The 23534-nt window shown below is 32.5% G+C and overlaps 2 protein-coding genes across 7 annotated transcripts in view; both read left to right on the top strand.

The window, feature by feature from the left end:
* Positions 1-14815, top strand: part of LOC140040715 (stAR-related lipid transfer protein 3-like) — a 147014-nt gene extending 132199 nt beyond the window's left edge. For 4 of the 6 annotated variants that reach the window (XM_072086853.1, XM_072086852.1, XM_072086851.1 and 1 more), the window contains one exon: positions 12887-14815. The gene's annotated coding sequence lies outside the window, so the exon portion shown is untranslated. Of the gene's footprint in view, positions 1-10056; positions 10100-10527; positions 11420-12886 lie in introns of those variants that run through there. The other 2 variants (XR_011842759.1, XR_011842760.1) reach the window with 2 other exon arrangements.
* On the top strand, positions 3427-3843 carry LOC140039353 (uncharacterized). Its single transcript, XM_072084958.1, has one exon. It carries the CDS (start codon positions 3427-3429, stop codon positions 3841-3843), a length of 417 nt encoding a protein of 138 aa, XP_071941059.1.
* Positions 14816-23534: the final 8719 nt, after the last annotated feature.

Genomic DNA, 23534 nt, shown 5'->3' with positions numbered 1-23534 from the left:
CTTGCACTCATCGGACCGAAAACGTACACGCTACTAAAGAATTTGTGTTCACCGGAGAAACCAGCGACACTGTCTTACGCAGATTTAATTACAAAGCTCACGACACATCTTTGCCCAAAGCCATCGGAAATCGCGGAACGATTTCGGTTCTACAAAAGAGAACAGCATAGCGGGGAAAGCATTGCTTCATACATTGCTGAACTACGAAGGTTAGCCATTCATTGCAATTTCGGAAACACTTTGACCTCGACACTGCGAGACATTTTCGTCTGTGGGTTGCGTCAAGAGAACATTCAGAAACGTTTACTGGCGGTTCATGACCTTAAATTAGATGATGCAATTAAAACCGCTGTAGCTATGGAAACAGCAAGTCGTGATGCTACAGAATTTCAGAAAACAAGGACACCAAATACTACAGGTGAGAGCAATGTAAATAAGTTTACTACAAAAAATTACCAATCTAAAAGACACCAAGGTCATAAACAAAGTAAAGCATCTACACACTGTTACAGATGTGGTAATACAGGCCATAAAGCTGATCGCTGCAGGCACATACATACTGTTTGCAATTACTGTTCCAAGGAAGGACATCTAGAAAAAGTATGCATGAAGAAAAAGAAAGACAATAATGTGTCAAAACCTAACACTGGTAACTTTAAAAAGAATGTACAGTATGTACAGGGAGAGGAAGTCAACTATGAACCTATGCTATATGCAAATCATAAGTCAAAAGTGGAGCCAATTATAGTGGTTGCATCTATAAATGGAAAGAAAATCCCTATGGAATTGGACACTGGATCATCAGTATCACTGATTCCAGAGTTGACCTACAAGAAAGCATTCCAGTCGTTACCATTACAGAAAACTACAATTAGGTTGAAAACATATTCTGGTGAGACTATTGTACCAATAGGCATGCTAAATGCTAAAGTGTGTCTTAACAATCATGAAGAAATTGCAGAGTTATTGGTCGTTCCATTGAACGGACCAGCCTTATTCGGACGTGATTGGCTAAAGAAGTTTAAATTAGATTGGCATGAAATAAAAGCCATTGATGAGGCAAAAGCAACAACTAAAGGTCTGGATGAAATTTTAGAAAAACATAAAGCTGTTTTTAAAGATGAATTGGGGAAACTGGAGAATATTAAAGCTAGTATCTACATCACTGAAAACAGCAAACCACAGTTCCACAAGCCAAGAAATGTCCCATATTCAATGAGGGACAAGGTCGAAAAAGAGCTTGGACGACTACAAAATCAAGAGATTATTAGCCCTGTGAAATACAGCGAATGGGCAGCTCCCATTGTACCTGTACAGAAGAAGTCAGGGCAAGTTAGAATCTGTGGTGACTTTAAAGTTACAATTAATCCTGTGATGAAAGTAGAACAGTACCCATTACCTAAAATAAAAGATATCTTTGCATCTCTAGCAGGAGGTCAGAAATTTACAAAAATTGACCTTAAACAAGCATATTTACAGATGGAAGGGGAAGACACTTCAAAGGAACTGTTAACTATTAATACGCATAAAGGGTTATTTAGATATAACCGACTTCCATTTGGTGTAGCCTCAGCTCCTGCAATCTGGCAAAGAGCGATGGACCAGGTACTGCAAAATGTACCCTTTACATCTTGCATATTGGATGATATGATCATCAGCGGAAAAACAACTGAGGAACACTTAAAAAACTTGGACACAGTTTTAGAGAGATTAGAGAAATACAACTTAAGAGTAAATCGTGAGAAATGTGAGTTTTTCAAAGAAGACATCACATACTGTGGTCATGTGATAACTGAAAAAGGGTTACAGAAATCCCCTGACAAGATACATGCAGTTATCAATGCGCCAAAACCTGACAACAAACAGCAAATGCGATCATTCTTGGGTTTAATAAATTACTATCGTAGGTTTTTGCCAAAGTTATCGTCCATAGTCGCACCCCTGAATGAACTCTTACAAAATGAAAAAACTTGGAAATGGACAAATTCATGTGATGAAGCTTTTAAAGCGGTCAAAGAACTTATAACTTCAGACCAAGTTCTATGCCACTATAATCCTGAACTAACAGTTAAACTAGCCTGTGATGCATCGCCATACGGCCTTGGTAGCGTTCTTTCACATATTATGCCAGACGGAAAGGAAAGACCAATTGCATTTGCTTCTCGCTCCTTAACAAAAGCTGAAAAGGGCTATGCCCAAATAGATAAGGAAGCATTAGGACTTTATTGGGGAATACAAAAGTTTCATACTTACCTGCATGGCCGACATTTTACTTTGGTTACAGATCATAAGCCGCTAGTAAGCATCTTGCATCCACAAAAGTCAATTCCAGCAATGACTGCTGCAAGACTACAAAGATATGCCCTTTACCTATCTGGACATACATATGATATCGAATATCGCAACACGCACGCTCATGGGAATGCTGATGGATTGAGTAGATTGCCTATACCTACAGATGTGATTGATTACGTCGATGAGGCATCTACATTCTACACCTCCCAGATTGAAAGGTTGCCGATATCAAGTACAGAAATACGGAAAGAAACACAGAAAGATCAGATTCTGTCACACGTATTAGATACTGTTTTAAAAGGGACTAACAAACTTCCTGACAAAGAAGCGTATACACCCTACAAGCGCCGTCTTACAGAACTTACTTGCCATCAAGGGTGTTTAATGTGGGGAAATCGAGTACTAATTCCAGATAGACTTCGTGCTGCTATTCTTAATGAAATACATGATGGACACATTGGGATTGTTAAGATGAAAAACTTAGCTCGCTCTTACATCTGGTGGCCTAACATTGATTACGAAATTGAACAAGTTTGTAAATCTTGTATCGGTTGCCAGCAAACAAGCAAAATGCCAAAATCCGCACCAGTACACCCTTGGGAGTGGCCATCTGCCCCATGGGATCGCTTACATATAGATTTTGCAGGGCCATTCATGAACTCTATGTTTTTAATTGTTGTTGACGCCCATAGCAAATGGCCAGAAGTTTATCCAATGAGATCTACTACAGCACAACTGACTATTGAGAAATTGCGAATTATGTTTAGCCAATATGGTATTCCCAGACAAATTGTATCGGACAACGGTCCTCAATTTAAGTCGGAGGAATTTACAGATTTCATGAAAGCAAATGGTATTCGACATACCACATCATCCCCATATCACCCCAGAACAAATGGCCTAGCAGAGAGATTTGTGCAAACGTTTAAATTGGCCATTAAGCAAGCAAGAGGAAACAGTTGTCGTTCACTACAGCAACATCTGAGTACATTTCTGTTTAAGTACAAAACAACTCCTCATACACTTACCAAGGAAACACCTGCAAAATTACTCTACGGACGCAATCTACGAACACGTTTGGATCTTTTGAAACCGGATCTAACAGCTACTGTCTTGAAAGGTTAAGATCGTATGAAGTTTGCAAAACATTGTGGAACCAGTATCCGAGAGTTTCAACCCGGACAATCAGTAATGGTCCGTGATTATCGTAACAAAAACCAGAAATGGATACCAGCTCAAATACAAGGAAAAACTGGTCCACTATCTTACACAGTTGACACAGGACTTGGAACACTATGGAGGCGTCATGCTGATCAACTACACCCAACTATGGTGAATGTCACTCCTACAGAAATATTCACCCAGGATGACCATGTTCCAGAAATACTAAATCCAACAGACGCTCCACAATCAGATAACCTTACTCGAAATGTTAACGCCGACACACCTGTTACAACTGGCAGCGCATCTCTTACACAAGAAACTGCACCCATACGTCGATATCCAAAAAGAAATAATATTCGCCCACCAAAGAGACTAGACTTGTAAATTGACATGAAACAAGAAGTTGATTTTAGTTGAACTTTATTATTCATTATTGCATTGAAAGATATTATACAGAAAACTTTGATTGAAACATTATAATTACGAATGATTACAGAACAGTACAGAACTCTAGAATCTAGTCTTTACTATTCTTAAAATGGTATGGAGGATGTGTTATATATGCATGTTGTAACGACGCCTTTGGCGTGCCATAATTGTTCTCTCTCCTCTGAATAAATGTTGAGTTGTACACGCTGCGTTTAGAGCCCTTACTTTACATTATAATTTACTATATACAACATACACATTTGACAGAGCGCATATCAGTTATTTTGTTCTAGAATTTCGCACAAATTTTAGTATGTGCTTGCTTAATTATGTATCTTTCTCATGTTGTCAGCGTTTTCATTTTGATGACGTCATTACGCGTAAAAACTTGAATAACGTAGGTCGTGTAATTTCACTTACAGTACACCATACATTTGAATATCTTACAGCTGATCAAAATTAAAGGTGACCTTTGAAGATTATAACTTACTATGAAAGCTGATGAAATGTAGATTTGAATTCATATAAAAAATAAGCCTATCGGATGTTGTGATGTTATCATATGGCCAGTTGAAGTTTTTAAATTTCTTTTGTCAAAGTTATACAAATTTCAAAGAGCACCATTGCGCTTCTATGTGCCAAATTCTCTTCCAATTCTTATATTTATTTACTCAATTCATTATCTTTCGAAATTGTCATCTTCGAGTTTATTTTGATAATTCCATCATACCAAAAAATTAGAACATGATGTGTGCCCCGTCCCGTAGAAAAACTTTAATTTAAAGCAAAAATTGGTCAAATTGGCTGCCAGCCAATGGGTTTTTGGTTGAATTTAACCATTTATTTTTTCATTTTATAAGTGAAAACATATTTTGTTTTGTTTTTTTTATTAACTTTGTGATTAACTTTATTAAAACTACAAAATTCAAAGTCTGATTAAATTGATCTTCATTTTTACATGTTTTTAGGGGACAATACATCTTTAATGTTCTGCGCCTGTGGTGTTTAGCAGTTGTGGGAAATAGGTTGTCCAACGTTTATAATCCCTAATACGATGATGCAATGTGAATGTATCCCTCATGTAAAGTAAGCACTGCAAAGTAAAATTAAATTGCATTTACATATTTTTGGATTACAAATTAGGAAATCCAGTGTAATAAAATGTAATTATAATTACGATTCTGTACCTATGATAAGCAGGTGACTATACGACGGATTAGTAGAATAATGAATGAATACTATACGTTCAAACCTCGGTTTTTAACATGGAATTGTGCTCAGGGTTAGAGTGTGCCTAGAATAAAAACGTGGTAACATAAGGTTATAGTAGTCACCTTGCGTAAATGAATAATTAGCATTCCCAATAATAATAATAATATAATAAATACTTTATTTTAACACGGAAAAGCTTGTGTCACCATAAAGGTGTTCTTCTACAAGGCCGTGATCAACTAACAATAATACATTACACATTTAAAAATAACAAATTTTAAAAATAACAAATTAGAGAACAAAAATATATCAACAGAAACCTTAATTACATTTATGATAAGAGTACAAAATAAATAATAAATCACACCAATAATTTGTTGAAAGTATTTAAATTTGTGGCATTTTGCATTGGTTTTTTTAGAGTATTCCATAAACTAGCACCATGATATGAAAAACTTTTTTTTTTATATTCTGTTTTGGGTTTATCCAATTTTAATACATCCTTTGATCTTGTATTGTATGTGTCTAGTTTGGGTGTAAATAGTTCGTTTAGATTATGGTGGTGCTTGATTATGGAATATTTTATATAACATTTTGGCTTCATTATTATATAGTTGAGTATTAAGATTTATCCAGTTTAAGTTTTGCAGGGCTTGTGTACTTGAGTCGTATTTCCTTGTTTTTGTAATAATTTTGGCTACTCTGTTTTGTAGCATTTGTAGTTTATTAGTATTTTTTTTATTTGATCTGCCCCACACAATATTACAATAGTTAAACAGTGGAGAGATAATAATACTATTATACATTAAGCAAGATACATGTTTTGGGACGAGATTTGAAGATTTTTTTAAGTAGTACAAGCCTGGCAATACTTTACTTTTAACATTATCTATTTGTTTGTCCCACAGTAAATATTCATCAATAACAACACCTAGATGTTTACAGCTTTTTTACTCTTTGTAGCCGAACATTGTCTATGTTTAAATTTAGATCAATGTTTGCTAATTTTGCAAGCCTTTGTTGTGTTCCTATAAACATACACTGAGTTTTATTTACATTTAGACTAAGCTTGTTACTTGCTAGCCATGATTTGATTTTTTTTAAATCTTCATTAATTTTTGCAAGTACTTCATTTATATCAGAAGATGCAAAGTAAAGAGCTGTATCATCTGCATACATACTATTCTGTACACTATTTACATGCTTTGGTAGATCATTTACATAAAGTATAAATAAGAGTGGTCCCAAAATTGATCCTTGGGGGATTCCACAATTACTATAGCATTTATCTGATCGGACACCATTTACTTGTGTTAAGTGCGTACGATCACAAAGATAGTCTTCTATATATAAATTTACGTAAGGGCAAAAATCGGTAAATCGTGCGTTATTTCTAGAATGTTTACTCGATGGTATATAAAGTTGGTTCGTACTTTCGGTACTGATTTTAACCACCTGATGTAACCCTGTTTACTTATCAAATTGAGTTTGATTATTAGTTATTGACGATTAAAACGAATTTAGGTTCAACGATTTGCCCCAAATAGGGGTGTTTTCCGATCGTGGTATACACTGTCTAATGGATGTCAATTTGAAAAATACTCGCACACAATAATACGAGGACACTTCGCATTTTCTTATCTTCTCCTACGATAATTGTTTTTAATAGCTGAAAACCGGTTGAACAGTTCGAGTACAGCATCATAATGTTGAAGACAGGCCGATTTTCTTTAAAAAATGCTATTTTGATACATGTAATATACGTTTTTACAAATGTATTGATTTGTGATGAATGGAACATTCCAAATTATTTGGTTTAACCATAGAGGTATAGATTTAGATTTATGGGCCCCCTTGGAGAATAAACATAAATAGTATTGCAATGCTGTACAATACTGTTAAGGTATTAACCACTTTTGATCGCAATTTGAATCGCAAATTTCTTACTGTGAGTGTTGGTACTGTTAAATATAATATAAACAAATATACAAATAAACTTTATTACTGTGAGTGTGGGTAGGCCCTACTGTTAGATTATAAACATATAATATACAAATAAATAAACGTTATTACTGACAGTTGCTTCTCAACGTTTGTATTAATTAATAATTTAAAAATATATAAACGTACGTAGTGGTGTATCGTTACATGTACTTTACTATTTCAATCGACTATGACAGTGAGAGTTTTAACAAAGTATTAAATCGTAAATGTTTTACTGTATTTAGTGGTATATTATTTATAGGCCTATAAAACATTAAAAACAATATTTCGTTACTGAGTGGATAAGAATATATTTTAAAATGTTTCCTCTTTGTACCTATCTTCTTCCCCCATACCTCAACCCTTAATGTTACATACAAAACACAAATTGGGTTTGTTTAAATGAGTCCAAATAAAAAAATTTGACTCATTTTGTTTCTCTCTCGGAAGTAATTCCCAGGGTGCTAATTTTAGCTGACTACATAAATCATCGTGTATATTTATTCGTTTCTGTAAACGACAATGTATTATAGTCCTGCAGTACGTACATTTGAAATCTCCATTTTTTTCTCGCTGGAAAATACTGTGTATTCGAGAACCATCTGTGGGCACGACCTAGATGGTACGCGAGCGAAGCGAGCGTGCCATCTAGTTAAACCAATTTATAATAGAGACATCTAAGTTAAGCTTGTCTATAAGTATGGTATGGTCTACCGTATCGAAAGCTTTTTTCAGATCAAGCATGACTAAACCAATTATACTTCCCACAATCAATATCATTTATCCAATCTTCTGTAATATTTAATAATGAAGATACAGTAGAGAAATTAGGACGAAATCCTGATTGGTAAGCATAAATCATATTTTTTGAGTTAATAAATTTATAGACCTGATCAAATACAACCCTCTCGATAATTTTAGAAAGAATCTGTAAAATTGATATGGGTCTGTAGTTGCTAGCTTCAGTCCTATCTCCCCCCTTAAACACTGGGCATATTTTGGCACATTTCCATCTTTTTGGAAAAGTACTGGTTGAGAGTGAGAGGTTTACCAAATAAGTGAGAGGTCCAACGATTTGATCAATAACCAACTTCAGCATTTTAGCTGGAAGCTCATCTAAGCCTGTCGCTTTACTAACAGCGAGTGAGTTTAATTGTTTATAAATATATTCTTGATTAACAAAACTAAATTTAAGTAGGTCCCTACTTTGATTAGTATTATTTACAATAAGTAATCTAGGAATTTCTGGTTGGATGTTTTTTGCAAGGTCAGGTCCTATTTTAGAAAAATATTTGTTTAAATTGTTGGCTATTTTAGAAGAGTCTGCTGTTAGTTTGTTATCACTTGTTTTTAAGTTTGATATTTCAGTGTTTATACTTTTTGCTGGAACAATATATCTTAAAGTTTCCCATATTTTCTTTGAATCTTTTGTATCTAATTGTTTAGAAAAAATATTCTTTTTTACATTTCTTTATTTCAGCATTTACCTTATTTTTACTTAGTTTGTATTGAGCCCACAGTTCAGGTGTATTAGTTTTAGATGCTTTCTTTTTTAGTACATCACGCTCACGAATAGACCTAACTAGATCATCTGTTAGACAAGGACTAGTTTTGTTTCGCACCCTCTTCTTTTTTAGCGGGGCATAATCATTAGCAATTTTAAGAAAATTAGATTCGAAAAAATATGTAGCGTCATCAATATCATTATAATGTTGAATTTCTTGCCAGTTTATTTTTTCAATATCCCTTTTAAATTCATTTTCATTAAAATTTTTGTAGTTTCTACTTGTTTTATATTTATGCTTATGAGCTTTACACTTTTCTTGTTTACCAACAATTACATAGATAGCAGAATGGTCACTGATACCTGTATGTAAATCACCTGATTTGGAGATACTATTAGGAACTGTTCTGTAAATATGGTCTATTAAAGTACTACTATTTTCTGTGATTCTCGTTGACTCAGTTATTAATTGAGTTAGATGAAAATTTTTAGCAATATCAATTAATTTTTTAGTATAACAAGATAGGTTTTTAGAATGAGTGTCACAATTTACATCCCCAATTATCATATATTCTAAATTTGTACTTTCAACATTCTCTAGTACTTTTTCTATTTTCTCAAAGATCTGCATATCAGAATTTGGGGGTCTATACCATGATAAAAGGAGGAATGGTTTTGAATTTAGTTGTTTAATTTCAATAATAGACATTTCCAAATGTTCATTCATAAGATCTGGTCTTAACTTATGAGTAGTCTTCCCGTTGCGATTTAAGTACACAGCAACTCCTCCACCTTCCCTGTTTACGATCTTTACGATAGAGATCATAGCCATTTATACGTACATCATTATTACTAATAGTATAATCAAGGCGAGTTTCATTTAAAGATATAACATCAATTTCATTATTTTCTATAATGTGTTTAAAATTGTTAAATGTTAAAATACAGGTGGCATTGCCGATGTACGATTTTGTAATGCTAAGAATGAAATAAAACGAATACTGTGAACGTAGGACTTACACTTTTAGAAAGAGTTATAACAATATAGTTCAAAAGCCTACATAAATAATCTTATAAATGTTTATTATTATCAACTCACCTGTCTAAACGGTAATGCTGCTGCCATTTGCAATGTTCCTGCTTTTATAGTCTTGAATGACGCCCTCTGGAAATTCCACATTTGATCGCCTTTTGATCCAGAGATAATTTTTTACATATTTAATTTAAAGTCCTAATTCAGTAAATATTTAGTTAACTTTTTTTATAGCCCATGACCATCTCCGTTGAAAGATGGATGTTGACTGCAAAATTCATACCAATTGCATATGTTGTACCATGGCGTGCATAGAAGACAAACCTTTTGTGTTTGCCTTTTATCATTTATCACATATTAAAATCTAAACATGTTTTTACAGTTAAAATATATTTAATTAATGTTTCATTATTATTTTTTCTCCTTCCATGTTGAGGCCAGTCAGAAATTGTAATTGGTTGAAAATTTGAATTGACAGGGTAATTTTGTTTTTGTTTTTTTTTTTCTCTTTTTTGCTATTTTGCATGGTATATAGTGATCGACAAGAAGCTTTTTCTCCTAACAATTCAATTTTATTTTTGTAATTACCATCTCATTTCCTAGTATATTATCAATGATCAATATTCTGCTTGAAAATAACATTTTACCAAAAACCTTAAACTGCCTTTGTTGACCAACGATGAAAGTTTTACCTCATAAATTTTACGTAATTATAATCCAGTACAACTAACTTTTAAATTTGACAGTTTAATAAAGCATTTCTGAAATACCAGCAAATATTTGTTTGCTTCATGATTGCAATCCAGCCAGCCCACAGTTTTAGCTGTCTACTAATCGGCAACTTCGTATATTACTATTTTACGTGTGCTTTATTTAATTGAAGCTAAACCCATTGTTCTATCTTCAGTTAAGTATGAGACCGGATAGAAAAGTTTCGTGCAAGATGTTGATCTACATAAATTGCCTGGTCTGCTAACTGAGATAGTTGAGTGCTTACCGAAGGCAAGCTGTAAATAACGCATTATGAAATTGAACAAGATCATTTCGAGTCGTGACTTTAATATTAAACTCAAATTGCCTTTAAACATTCCTTCTCTGTTTTGCCGATGGTGGCCTGGCTATTAGACAAATACAACATCGATCATGTCCCTTTTGAAAAATGCAAGTGTTTTTCGTTTCCTAATGTAGTCACAAAATGAATAAGGTAATGAAAAATCTAATCCTGGATTCCGAATCAACATTTTCCAATTATACAAACACAAATTTTGTGAGAAAAAAGATTTAGTCACAAATGCTTGTATTATGTAGTGACCTGTAGTATTCAAGGGTCTGTTGTCCAGCATTAATCGTTTATGCCGTGAGTTAAAAAAAGTTGAATTGCAAATGCTTTGATAACAGAGTACCGACAACTGAGGTCGAGGTTACTAATTTGTAGGTGACAAGTCAATTGATGTTATTTTCACAGTCAATGTTTGAAAGGGGTATTAATGAGCTAGATTGATTTTTAATGAGTGTAACAGATAAACTTGTGAGTGATGTTGCCGACAGTCATGGAACAGCGGTTTAGGTGTCCCTGATTATTCTTATATATCTAAAAAGAAAGAAATAGGTTGTTAAATGAAAAAAATTTTTTACAAGCCGATATTTGTAGATAAATATGTGCCTTGACTACCCTTGACTTACGCCAAAAGAAAATGCCTAATTTATTTTTATGATTTTATTGATAATTATCATAATTTAAATACAAGAAGCAAATCGAAAAACACTTTAGTCTTACCAAAATGGCATAATGAATCTGTTAAAAGAAAATTTCAATACCGCTCAGTCAAACTCTGGAATAATCTTTCACCAGATATTCGCAGCTCTATAAATTCATTAACTTTGCAATCGTTTAAAGATTTGATCTAACTGGTTTTTTTCTCTTGTTTCTTGTATTGTAGTCTTTAAAAACGTTTTCATAATTTTCCATTTTTATTGTTTATATTTGTAATTTGTAAGGACTTCAAGGAAGAACAATGTACAAATATTGAATGAATCCAGAATAAAGAAAGATTTCTATCTATCTATCTATCAAAATCTTGTGAAAAATCATATAAATTTGATTATATATCCTTTACCTAATCTAGAAGATTTGGCATTCATCGTTTCCCTTTTTTTGTACTAGATGTAAAAATTAACATCTAACCAAAAAATATTATCTGACACAAAACTTCTATGACAATTAAAAGTGAATTAATTTGCAGTATATCACTGGGTAGTTAGAATTAATGTTCTGGACCTGTGGTGTTTATAGTATACAAGTAAAACTCTAGTATTTAATCTTACTTATTTACATTTTTTTGTATATTTTCTGAAAACAAAACCGCTTTGTGTGAAGTTATCTAGTATAGTATTAGGTATATACCGTGTGATATATTCAATTTCCATGGACTTCTACTAATGTTGGTGGTTAAATGGGCACAACAATACATCATAGATAGCCGAAGATATAACAAAAATTCAAAGCCATTGTGTTTTAATACATCAAAATCCCAATGCCCTAGATTAGATGTAAGGTCAAGTTCAGCAAAGCTTTTGTGCGTGACCCATAGTGGAGGATTTATCAATATGAAAACTGAATATAATGCGTTAAGATTAGACACTTTATCTGCCTTCATTGCCTTTTATTAATGCCTTGTTTTACTTGCCTTTTTATATTTAAAATTTTATTTAAATAAATAAGTTTAAAATCTTAGATTTGTTTTACTCATGTACATATAGTTAAATAATGTATCTAATGTTAAAATAAACATAAATAAAGACTTTAAGCCAATTTAATGTTTCATAAGATGAATGGTAGTTAGGTCAGTAAGAATGTTTCCACTGACTATCTCCCAACTCTCACATTATGTGTGGCCATTTCTCTAAATGTGTAACGGCAAGGAATGTTCTTCGCTGAAAAATGTTACCACCACTTAGCCAGCCGTAATCCTAGATAACATATGGTGAATTGAATAACCAAATGACCCACAATGTAGTTGTTGTAGTAATTGTAAGTAATTTTTATTTCTGCAAATATTATTTGCAATAAGCCGCTATGTTTTCTCATAAAATATTTTCCTTAATTTCTGTACCCCAGTCCCTGGATCTACAAATTAAACCTTGCATTGTAATATAGAGCAGAACGTTTATGCTAACACAGTAATAAGAAAAAGCTATATTTGGAACATTTATTTCCAATGTTTTTTCCATTTCTTCTTAACACTATTTTGTTGTTTTATTAACAGATAGAACCAAGGCAGATATTTTCTTCTGGCTCTACAGTACAACTGGACTGAGGATGCTTATCTTCATCTTTAAAAAATAAGCTACAGTACAAACTGAAAATAACAACATTTAATGATAGTCTTTTACAAACAATAGGCTTTACAGTAGACACAAAACTTCATAACATACAAAAGTTAACTTTGTTAAATTTTTAAAATGTACATACATCAATCAAGATACATTAAATATTTACAAAATTTGAATATCTAAATCGTAATAAAACATAATTAGTATTCAGTATGTCAGTCCTGAACTGTATAATTTAGTTTTACTCCTCAATGTTAAACTTTTTTTCATGGTTTTTGTTTAATTAATCTAATCTTCTTTTTAATTAATTGTTATGGTACCTGGTCAGAGCATGTATGATTCAATACTACAATTATTATTTTATTTGCGTTGTGTACAACAGAAATGTTCAATGAATATTATTATATATTGTATGGTTTTGCATCTTATAAACATTATATCATTAAGTAATTAAATATAATGTTGACAATAAATGAGTCTTTATAAATAAAAGTTTGTTTAATCCATAAGTGAGTGCAAGCAATACTAATAATTTTATAAAAATAACATTTATACAATAAATAATAATAGTTATTATTAGTAGTATTATTGAAAACTATGTCTAACAATTTTTAATAATAAACTAGGGAGAAAAAAGATATGAAGTTATATTAAACATGCCATCTATATGAGGACAATAAAATCATCAAATTAATTATGTGGCTTAACATAACATTTCAAACTTGCCTAGGGTATGTTTAGACTCACAGAGTTACGGTGGAATTATCTACGCAAGGCGTACAGTAATCCGTGGCGTTAAAAGCCAAGGTGTTCAGACACAACGATCAACATTCCAATGTCTTGCGTTTAAAACACTTTGATCAGGTCAAAGCAGATAGAACTATATGTATACATTCATGACAATGCATGAAAGTTTACATCATAAAATTGTTTTTCTGTTACTTTTATTTAAATAATGTTACCTTCAAATATTGATTTGTTCTTACTACTTGTAGAATTGCATTTTAATTCAAAATAATTTAAAAGGTAATTATTACACGGACAATTATCTGATTAATTGATTTAATCTATGCAAATTGAAAACCTGAAAATACATTTTGACATAGCTAGTTCATTGTCGTATACAGGTACAGGTATAAAGTTGCTTTCTGCTAATCGTGGTCGTGTCTTTTCATTGGTTAAGGTTAAAATCAATGATGCATCACTGGATTAGCGTTATTAAATCTACCCTCTCCTGCTAGAGTTATTAACGCCACTGGCGCGGAGTAACAGCTTCCTAACGCTAATCCGCAGTCTGGTTCAGACACAAAAATATGTACGCCATAACTCCGTGAGTCTGAACATACCCTAAATAGAAATTCTCAGGTCATTATGTACTTGAATTTTCTTTACACATTATTTTATCGTTATTTTTATTGAAGTTAATATTTAGGAATCTAAGATGATTTCAATTTGGACAATAATCCGACATAGTAAGTCGTACATGCATTTATCTCCATAGGAGATTTTATTATTTGTAAAATTTATCTTCATATTTTTAAAAAATTTTTGTTCAAGTACAAGTTTTATACAGTCTAACAAACAAATATTGATTGATTATGCATGAAAACAATGTTTAATGAATATTTAGAAATATTTTAAATTATAATATCAATAAGAAATGTACTGCAAGCACCTGTCCTAGATTTTGTCAATTAATATCTACCCAATATAGATACATCATCAGGTTTTTTTGAATAGAATAAATATAAAATTATATATAATATTAATGGTATACAGTATATTGTATTATTTTGTTTTTCTATGTATGCAATCCTGTTATTGTCGCTGTTGGATGATGTGGAAATCAAATAAAATATAAAGTAAATAAAGTATCCATTTGCAGTATGCAGAGTATGTTAAATGCAAACAATTGTTTTTTAAACCAAATCAATGCCATTTCATTGTTTATACTTGTCACATGGGTAAATTACAATTATATACTATAAAACATACTGTATCACAAAGCCTAATTGCCATTTATGGTTTTTAATTCAACATATATTCAAAGCTTATAAAGATTCACAATTACAGAACAACATTACTCCCATGTGTTTATAATTGCGTTTATTGTCCACTACAGCCTGGTCTATTTCCATATCGCAATGGTTTCTTTGCCGTTTACCATAATCTCAATGGTTCCTTCGCCGTTTATCACAGTCGCAGGAGTTCTTTGCTGTTCACTACAATCGAATTAATTCTTGGCCGTTTCCCATAATCACAATGAGTTCTTGGCCATTTAGTAAAATCACAATGAGTAGCTTGCCTTCTCTCCTGGCATATTTATGAAGTATTTGCCTGTGCCTAAGCCTCATCTCTTTCCTCCTCTGAGAACTACCATTAGGCTGCTACCTCTTAGTTTTACGTCTACCTCCCTACTGCCTCTTATTGTCCTTTCTAAACCACAATTCCACGATTCGCATAATAATGCTACAGTACTATTTGCATCATAATACAGTATGACACTTGTACCCATAAAATGCATTACAGTCGCACCTTCACAATGACAATGCTACTCTTTTTCTTTTTTTTCCTGTATGGATGTCAAATCCGTGTAGTAACCAGGGTCTTGGAATACAGAGGTAAGTATATACTGCAGCTGATTGTGCATTTCTGCTCTCATTTTTACTTTCCTTTTTATCTGTTTTTCTGCCATTTTTTTTTCAAATAGCTTACTAGGCCTACTCTGTCCCTTTGATAAGTAGGCATATTAATGGCAGAATCTACACAACAATTGATAATCAGTGCTTTTAAGCATTTAATTTAATTTATCTATGCTTTACATTCCTTTTCTAATACTGTATATTTAATCTTGCTATTAGTGTCTGATAAATTGGACTTTTAACAATTGGTGGTTGTGGTTTAGCAGTATATAATCAGTGTGAAAATAACACTATTAATATGAGTGAGCTTTGTTAATTCTGTTTTTATCTCAACCCAAGTTAAAATTAGACCATTATTACTTCGATTTGTTAAGGTGATGTATTAAAATTATACACAACTAACGAACATTATTACAATGCAGTTTCTACACTTTGTTTTTAAAGCTTCAGGGACATCGCCTAGGATCACAAATCCATTTCTATATTCAAAGAATTACTTAATCCTCACTCACCGTATTATCATATCACTTCAGCACGACCTCTGTCGGCCTTGTTACACTTTCTGTTACACAAGTTCCTGTGTTTATGCTTGGCGGTCTGCTTACATCTTTATCCCCACTCTGGTAGTTACTGAATCATTTCTGGTGTTGTACATTTAAATTGCCCACATGAGTGTTTACAAAAATTAGATTAAAATATCAGTAAAGATAAATAATGTGGATTTTGTTAAAACTATTGATTTGGCACTTCATTTAAATTTAATTGAAAATATTAGGTTATGTAACACAGCGATATAAGCATTTCAATATTTTAGATAGGTATTTAGATATTTTTTATTTACTTTATTTGTGCATTAACTGCTTGATATATTTTCTTTACCACCCTCTCTATGCACTTGCCTAAAATGTTGTTTTTTCAAACATGGTTTGTGGCTAGTAACCAATTAATCAAATTTTTTTATTGATACACATAACGTGAAACAATAAAATTAAATTATGTTTTTCACTTGTTTCTCACTTCAGAATAATTTTAATATCTTGATAAAATGAATAAGAGCTGTTGTTTATGTTCAACACAGGTTTTTTGCTTCCCAACATTTACAATGTTTGTACCTTTAAGAATCCGCCAACATCTGTGTCAAAAGTAGAGTTTGATTAATCATCACTATTTATATTTTAATAATAAACTAAAAATAAATAAAAAGACGTCAGACGTTAAAAAACTGGTGATATCATCTGGTAGGGAATGGCAAAAGGACTAAACACCGATCTGTATATGGCAATATGATTTTTTAGGCAACCTTTAAAACTTGTTCACTGTAATAGTGATCAAGTGCAAAGATTTGATTTCCTTTTTTATGAAATCCAGAACTTCAACATGGTCAAGAGTTCAAAATCAGTAAATGAAATTTTTCAACCCACGGACCAAAAACTGCCCATTTACCAAATTTCTTGATGAAATATATAACTTTCACAACAAAAGATGTATATATATATTCTCACATAGTTCCTCATCTTTATCGTTTAAAATTAATTAAATTTCAGCATATCACCAGGTGGCCTGTGATGTTTATATATATATTTTTCAGTATATCACCAGGCGGTTTAGAATTATTCTACGCCATTATAGACCTAGGACCTATAATATGGCTCTAATGCTCTATGTTTATTACGCCTCTCTGGATTTCTCAGAACTTGTAGTTAGTTTGAATTCAAAGAGGTGTAATAAGCCGAAGGCTAGAGGGCTTACTCCAGACTAAAAAGTGCTTCCAACAGGAGGGGGAACCAAAAAGATGGCGGCCGTAAATGTCTTCAAAAACATTATTTAATTTTTAAAATAATAATGTTATAATAATGACATTAATTACAAAACATACTTGTCAAAGCATAGTGAAATTTTATAAAATTAGATATATTGTTAATCGCAATGGAATCAATAATTTCTTGGTAATCTAGCAATTTTTGTATACAAGGATCATATAGAATTCGTTCGCATTTATACGCTTAACAGTAACACGCTGCGTTGCGTATCATCATTCTCATGCAGATAGGCTCAACACAGGCGTATAGCAGTGCGTACTGCGTAGGGCATATCTGATTGGTCGATTGCAGCCACCATCTTGTTGGTTCCCTCTCTATAGAGAAAAAGTGATTCTCCGTGGAGCAAAAAAATAGATTAAAATAGTTTTATCCTAATACAAATATTTACGATTTCATGTAGCGCCTATATACACAATAACAACATGACGTTAAATATTGTTTCCACCATGAAAGCAGTGTTTAGAAAGCACATTAAACTTTACGGATGTTAGATTTAATAAGGTTGTTGCTTGTAGCAGATTATGGATGGTATCCGCAAAAATAAGACAAAAAAACGCGACTAAACTAAAAGATTCCATATTCCGGTTTCACCTCACTTGACATTGATTGATACCACTTTCCTGGCACGGCGCAAGAACGTTAGCATTATAAGCGTTAGTCAGGTCAAAATATGAAAATATAGGGCCTAACCCCAAAGAAATTGCAAGAAAATGTTTTTTGATGAATTACAATAAAAAATGCTCTCAAAAAACATATATCAAAAGTTTACCAAAATCGGACTACCGCAAAGGTTCAAAATTTGACGTTAAAAAAGATGGCCGCCAATTTTTTGAAAATCGGTAACCGCTTGTAGTAGACAGCTGTATTTGGTGTCAAATTGTTCAAAATATATATGTTTATATTTACACTTTTTGAACATTTTGTTGAAACATGACCGGAAATTCCATTTTGTGACCTTTGACATATATGGCAAGACGTTTATATATCTACGTAACTGCAAATCACAGAGTCTTGATATTGGTGTCAAAATGTTCAGAACATACATATTTATATTTACCCTTTTTAAACATTTTGTTGAAACATGACCGGAAATTCCATTTTGTGACCTTTGACCCATATATGGCATAAAAAAATGTTCATATCTACGTAGCTAAAAATCATAGTACCTTGATATTGGTGCCAAAATGTTCAGAACATACATATTTATATCTACTGTTTTTGAAAATTTTGTTGAAAAATAATCGAAAACACAAGGTTTTCCCTTTGACACGATGTCTATGCAGAGCCTGTAATATACATACAGGATCTGGAAGAATTGCATTTGAAAATGGATTAAAGGAAAGGCAAATGGCAGTGAAAACAATCAAATGAAAACAATTATGACACAATTTAACTTCTCGCTACAAAATATGGCAACAAGAACAAGAATCATAAAACATCTGAACTCTCCATCGAAATGTAAATGTGCATCAAATATCCCACTCCAGATTTTTTTTGGAAAGTGTGTGGAGCATTTATACGAGGACGAAATTACAAAGGAGCAGAAGAGTGGTATGTCGGAACAAACAATTAAACTGAACGTCCACAAACCTGACATATATTACAAATAAAGATTCCTCTATATTCTGTAATCAAGTTAGGAATAATTTAGGTATTTTATATTTAACAATTTTTACAAAACACTACATATGAAACTTCAACACGCTGTGTGTCTAAGTGCGTAAAAGCTGATAGGCTCTGCATGAAAATATCATTCGCGTAAAACATGCCTCCTGTACATGTATGTGAAAATATTTCATGCCATAAGTACCAAAGGTCAAAACCTTATGTTTTCGGTTATTTTTGAACAAAATGTTCAAAAACAGTAAATATAAATATGTATGTTATGAACATTTTGACACCAATATGTGATTTGCAGTTACGTAGATATATAAACGTCATGCCATATATGTCAAAGGTCACAACATGGAATTTCCGGTCATGTTTCAACAAAATGTTCAAAAAGTGTAAATATAAACATATATATTTTGAACAATTTGACACCAAATACAGCTGTCTACTACAAGCGGTTACCGATTTTCAAAAATTGGCGGCCATCTTTTTTAACGTCAAATTTTGAACCTTTGCGGTAGTCCGAATTTGGTAAACTTTTGATATATGTTTTTTGAGACCATTTTTTATTGTAATTCATCAAAAAACATTTTCTTGCAATTTTTTGGGGTAATGAAACAGTTTGACTCGACTATAGGCCTAGGCTCTATAAGCTATGTGCTACAGTGAAATTGGTTAAATATTGATATCATTAAATAAATAAATTATATTTAATTTTGCCAGGAAAAATGTACACACACACAGGGCCTACATTTACTCAATCTAACCAGTCTTGAGTACTACTAGCTAGGACTACTCTAGATACTATTATGAGCCCACTTGTCAAGTGCCTATTAAACATTTTAAATGGATGGATATTGTACAAAATTAATAAAAAACAGAAAGAAAATTATTATTATTATTATAATTGTTTGTAGTGGCCAAGTTATACAGTATCACCCAAGTTAAATAATGCAACTTGTTTTTTCCCAGTACAGTATTGAAAATGAGAGTGAGGCAACTAACTATGGAGTGTGGTTTTATTTTGCTGAAGTATCGACTGGAAGTGCATTGTAAAATTGTTTCAATTAAACTTGTAATGTAAGAAAATAAACTACATACATAATATAATATTCAATTATTAAACTATAGATATTTGTAGTTAATTTTTGTGGAATCTTTCAAATAGTTTTACATTTATCTTTACAGGCTTAATTTCAAAGATAGCTACTCATTTCATCAGAACCAATAACCTCTATCGCCTCCACGAGCAAGTGATGTGTTTTCAGGTAGGGAGCCAGAAAGGGTTATCTGCACCCTCTAGCAAACTATGCCAACAATGTTATTTGCTTCCTTTTATCAATACAAATCAATTTTTTGCTTAGTCAGTACAGGGGCCAAAAGGTCAATATGGTCAAAGTTACGACTTTGAGGTAAATACTGGGTTTATTGGAATACTTTTTGTGCCAAATTACTCAGAAGACCCATATTTATATTCACTCTAATGGGAGACTTTTGACAAAAGTGGACAGAAACCCCTTTTCTGACCACCGGTCAAGAAATATGCCATATGAATATCTCAGCAACCAATGGTCAGAAAGTGTAATGACAATCATAAAACTGTCAATAAAGCCCTAATTTGGATATAGCCGGCACATTTTTGGCTTAGAGCACACTTTTAATATCTCAGAAATCGTTAGGCGGATATGGTCGTAGGTGGTATCACAATACGCAAAAGATACATATTTATATTCACTTTAATAGACAACTTTTGCCATAAATGACCGTGAAACTTTATTTTTGACCATTGGTCTCAGCAACCACTAGTAAGAAAGTTATAATATTGCAGCAACCATTCGTTCTATAGAGAGTGCCAAGTTTAACATTGTAAAAATATATTTCTTATCTTCGCAAGTAAATTTGAATATATTATACAGTGTGTGTGTGTGTGTGAAAGGGAACCCTGGTCTACCTGACAAGGAGCTAATTTAATCCTCTGAAAAACATTATAATGGTATCATTAAATGATTGAATATTCCAGCTCTATATTCCTAAAAGTTTGTTGAAGAAGAAACGATCCTTACAATAACACCATTGGTTAACACACATCCTAAGTTACAGTACGTTCTTCGCCATAGTCTTATTTCAAACATTCTGAAGATACTCCGGTACAGAGATTTTTAGTGACTAAAAGAGTGTTGGGCTACTAAAAGTTTTTTTTTTTTTTTACCTCAGTCAAACCATGGTGAGGCTAAGTCAAAGTCAAAGTTAACATGTAGTAATTTGTACAGATTTTGCTCAGTACAACCAGCCACCAAAACACATAACTGTAAGTAACATTAAATGTAATAAATTGTGATATCTAAAATGGTGTGAGCAATTAGCTAGCACAATGCGACAATGCATGGAAAATAATGTTATACTGTATAAAACATTTAGACTTCTATCATGCATCTTTTTACATTTTCAAGGTTTGCCCAATAGATCCAGATCTATTATTTCTAAATAACTCCAATAGTACTGTGTTGAATGCATAAGTTTCTATTAAACAATGAGTAGAAAGTAGTACTTCTGCATCATTTGTAATAATGTTCATGTTTCTAGGATGTACGGTTTACGAGTTCTGAGGAATCAGACATTATCTGAGGTCAAATTTTAAATGGTCTGAAATCTTAAAAGTTGCAAATTTCCAATACCTGTACTTATAACCAAATTTGAAGTATCGACTCTTTTTTTTAGGAAAGGAACGCCACTAATTGAGATCCAGCCATTGATACCCGCACCATTGTCATTATTTTCAGTAAATTTGCCTTTTGATTTATATATTATTATACCCATTATACCGTAAAAAACTTCAAAAGCAGCCAATGGGCTTATTTTTCTTTTTAGTACACTAATAGCTGGGCTTCTTTTCGAGATTAGGCCTACTTTTGCAAACTAGTGGGGGGGGGGGGCTTTTTTTAACTGTATTCTTCAACAATCTGGATAAATGTGGTTCACTAAAATAAGAAATAAATGGAAAGACGACTTGCAACTTATGTTTCTGCGTAATTCATATTCCTTGTTTTAAAATCAAAAGAGCAGGAGCCCAGTCAACCTAGCTGGAAAGATGCAATTTCTATGCATGTGACAATTATCTACGTACATCAATGTATGAAGATGACAATCTGGCGCTTTTCTTTTGGTTGGTGTGGCTAAGAGAGACATTGTAAAGGATAAAAAAAAATGATCTAGAGCAGCTGAAAAGTTAACCCAGACCCCATTTTAGGAGGGCCAAAAATGAGCTAGATCATCACCTTAAATAATATAAATGTCATTACAGACGTTTAGGATCTACAAGTACCGTATAAAATCCAAAATGAAGCCACTAATTAATTCTAATGGAACTCAAATGATGTAGTCAGCAACAAGTGGATTATGCACTGAATTTGAGGTAGGATATGCTCAGCAGCTGGTCATCCGAGGAGCTGCGCGTTACATATAGTCAGCATCATTATATACCGTATAAGCTTTTAACTGATTTTGCCCTCAATATGTACCTCACTAAAGCTCTGTATACACTATATCAAACTACTTTTGAAAAAAAAGTGTAATGTGCCCAAATATGGTAGTGATATTTCCAAATATGATAGTGATATGACATCATCATTTCCATATAATTATGTGCACATCACATTTTTTTTGTCACATAAAGTTTGATAGTGTAGATAGAGCTTAAGACCGAAGCAATGATTCTCAACTGAATTATGATCTATGACTTTAATTCGCACATCAATAAAATGCTGTTCATAGAAACACAATTATAGACTCTAATTTGTGTATACTATTTAGTAATGAAGTGACTATCAATTAGAAATACCAGCAGATACCCGTCCAATGGACGGGTATCATCTTGTGATTGTCATCTAATGATTGTTCGAGAAGTTTGGGAATCAAAAAGATAGTACAGTAATAATACAGTACAATGCAGTATACACAAATCTATAAATGTATGTATAGTGCGGAGAGGTGCATTATACAGCATTTATATTAGAAAGAAGATAAATTTAATAGGCATACTCTTCTTTATATTTCAGTGTCTATTTTGTTTTAATTTACCTCAGCCAAGGAGGTATATGTAATCGATCGCGTGTGTTTGTTTGTTAGCAGGATTACTCAAAAAGTAATTACAAGATCTTTCCCAAAATGAAATGAAAATACAGATAGATATGCGGTCAAGGACCACTCCATTAAATTTTGGAGGCAATCCAGACCACGGTCCTAATTCTGGACCACTTTTTAGAATTATTTTCAGACCTGCTAGTGTTAAAAGATAGGACAGAATTTTCAAAAGCCGGTGAGCAAGTATCGAGTAAACTAAAATTGCATTTTCTCGAGAACTACTTGTCCAAAAAACTTCATTTTTGTTCAAGAGGCAAGAATTATAACTTGTGGCTTGTAATTTTAAAACATAATTAGATTCAATGTACATGTTTTTTTATGCAAGTAGTTTAAAAAACCTATTATCAAATTTATTCGTTTTGTTTTTC

This window comes from Antedon mediterranea, chromosome 2 (assembly GCF_964355755.1).
Source record: "Antedon mediterranea chromosome 2, ecAntMedi1.1, whole genome shotgun sequence".
Taxonomy (NCBI): domain Eukaryota; kingdom Metazoa; phylum Echinodermata; class Crinoidea; order Comatulida; family Antedonidae; genus Antedon; species Antedon mediterranea.
Note: the sequence above shows the minus strand (reverse complement) of the source record. Positions and strands in the feature narration are given on the sequence as shown.

What these genes read in the sequence shown, in the direction of transcription:
- LOC140039353 (XM_072084958.1), top strand. Translation starts at nt 3,427, where the DNA reads ATGAAGTTTGCAAAACATTGTGGAACCAGTATCCGAGAGTTTCAACCC.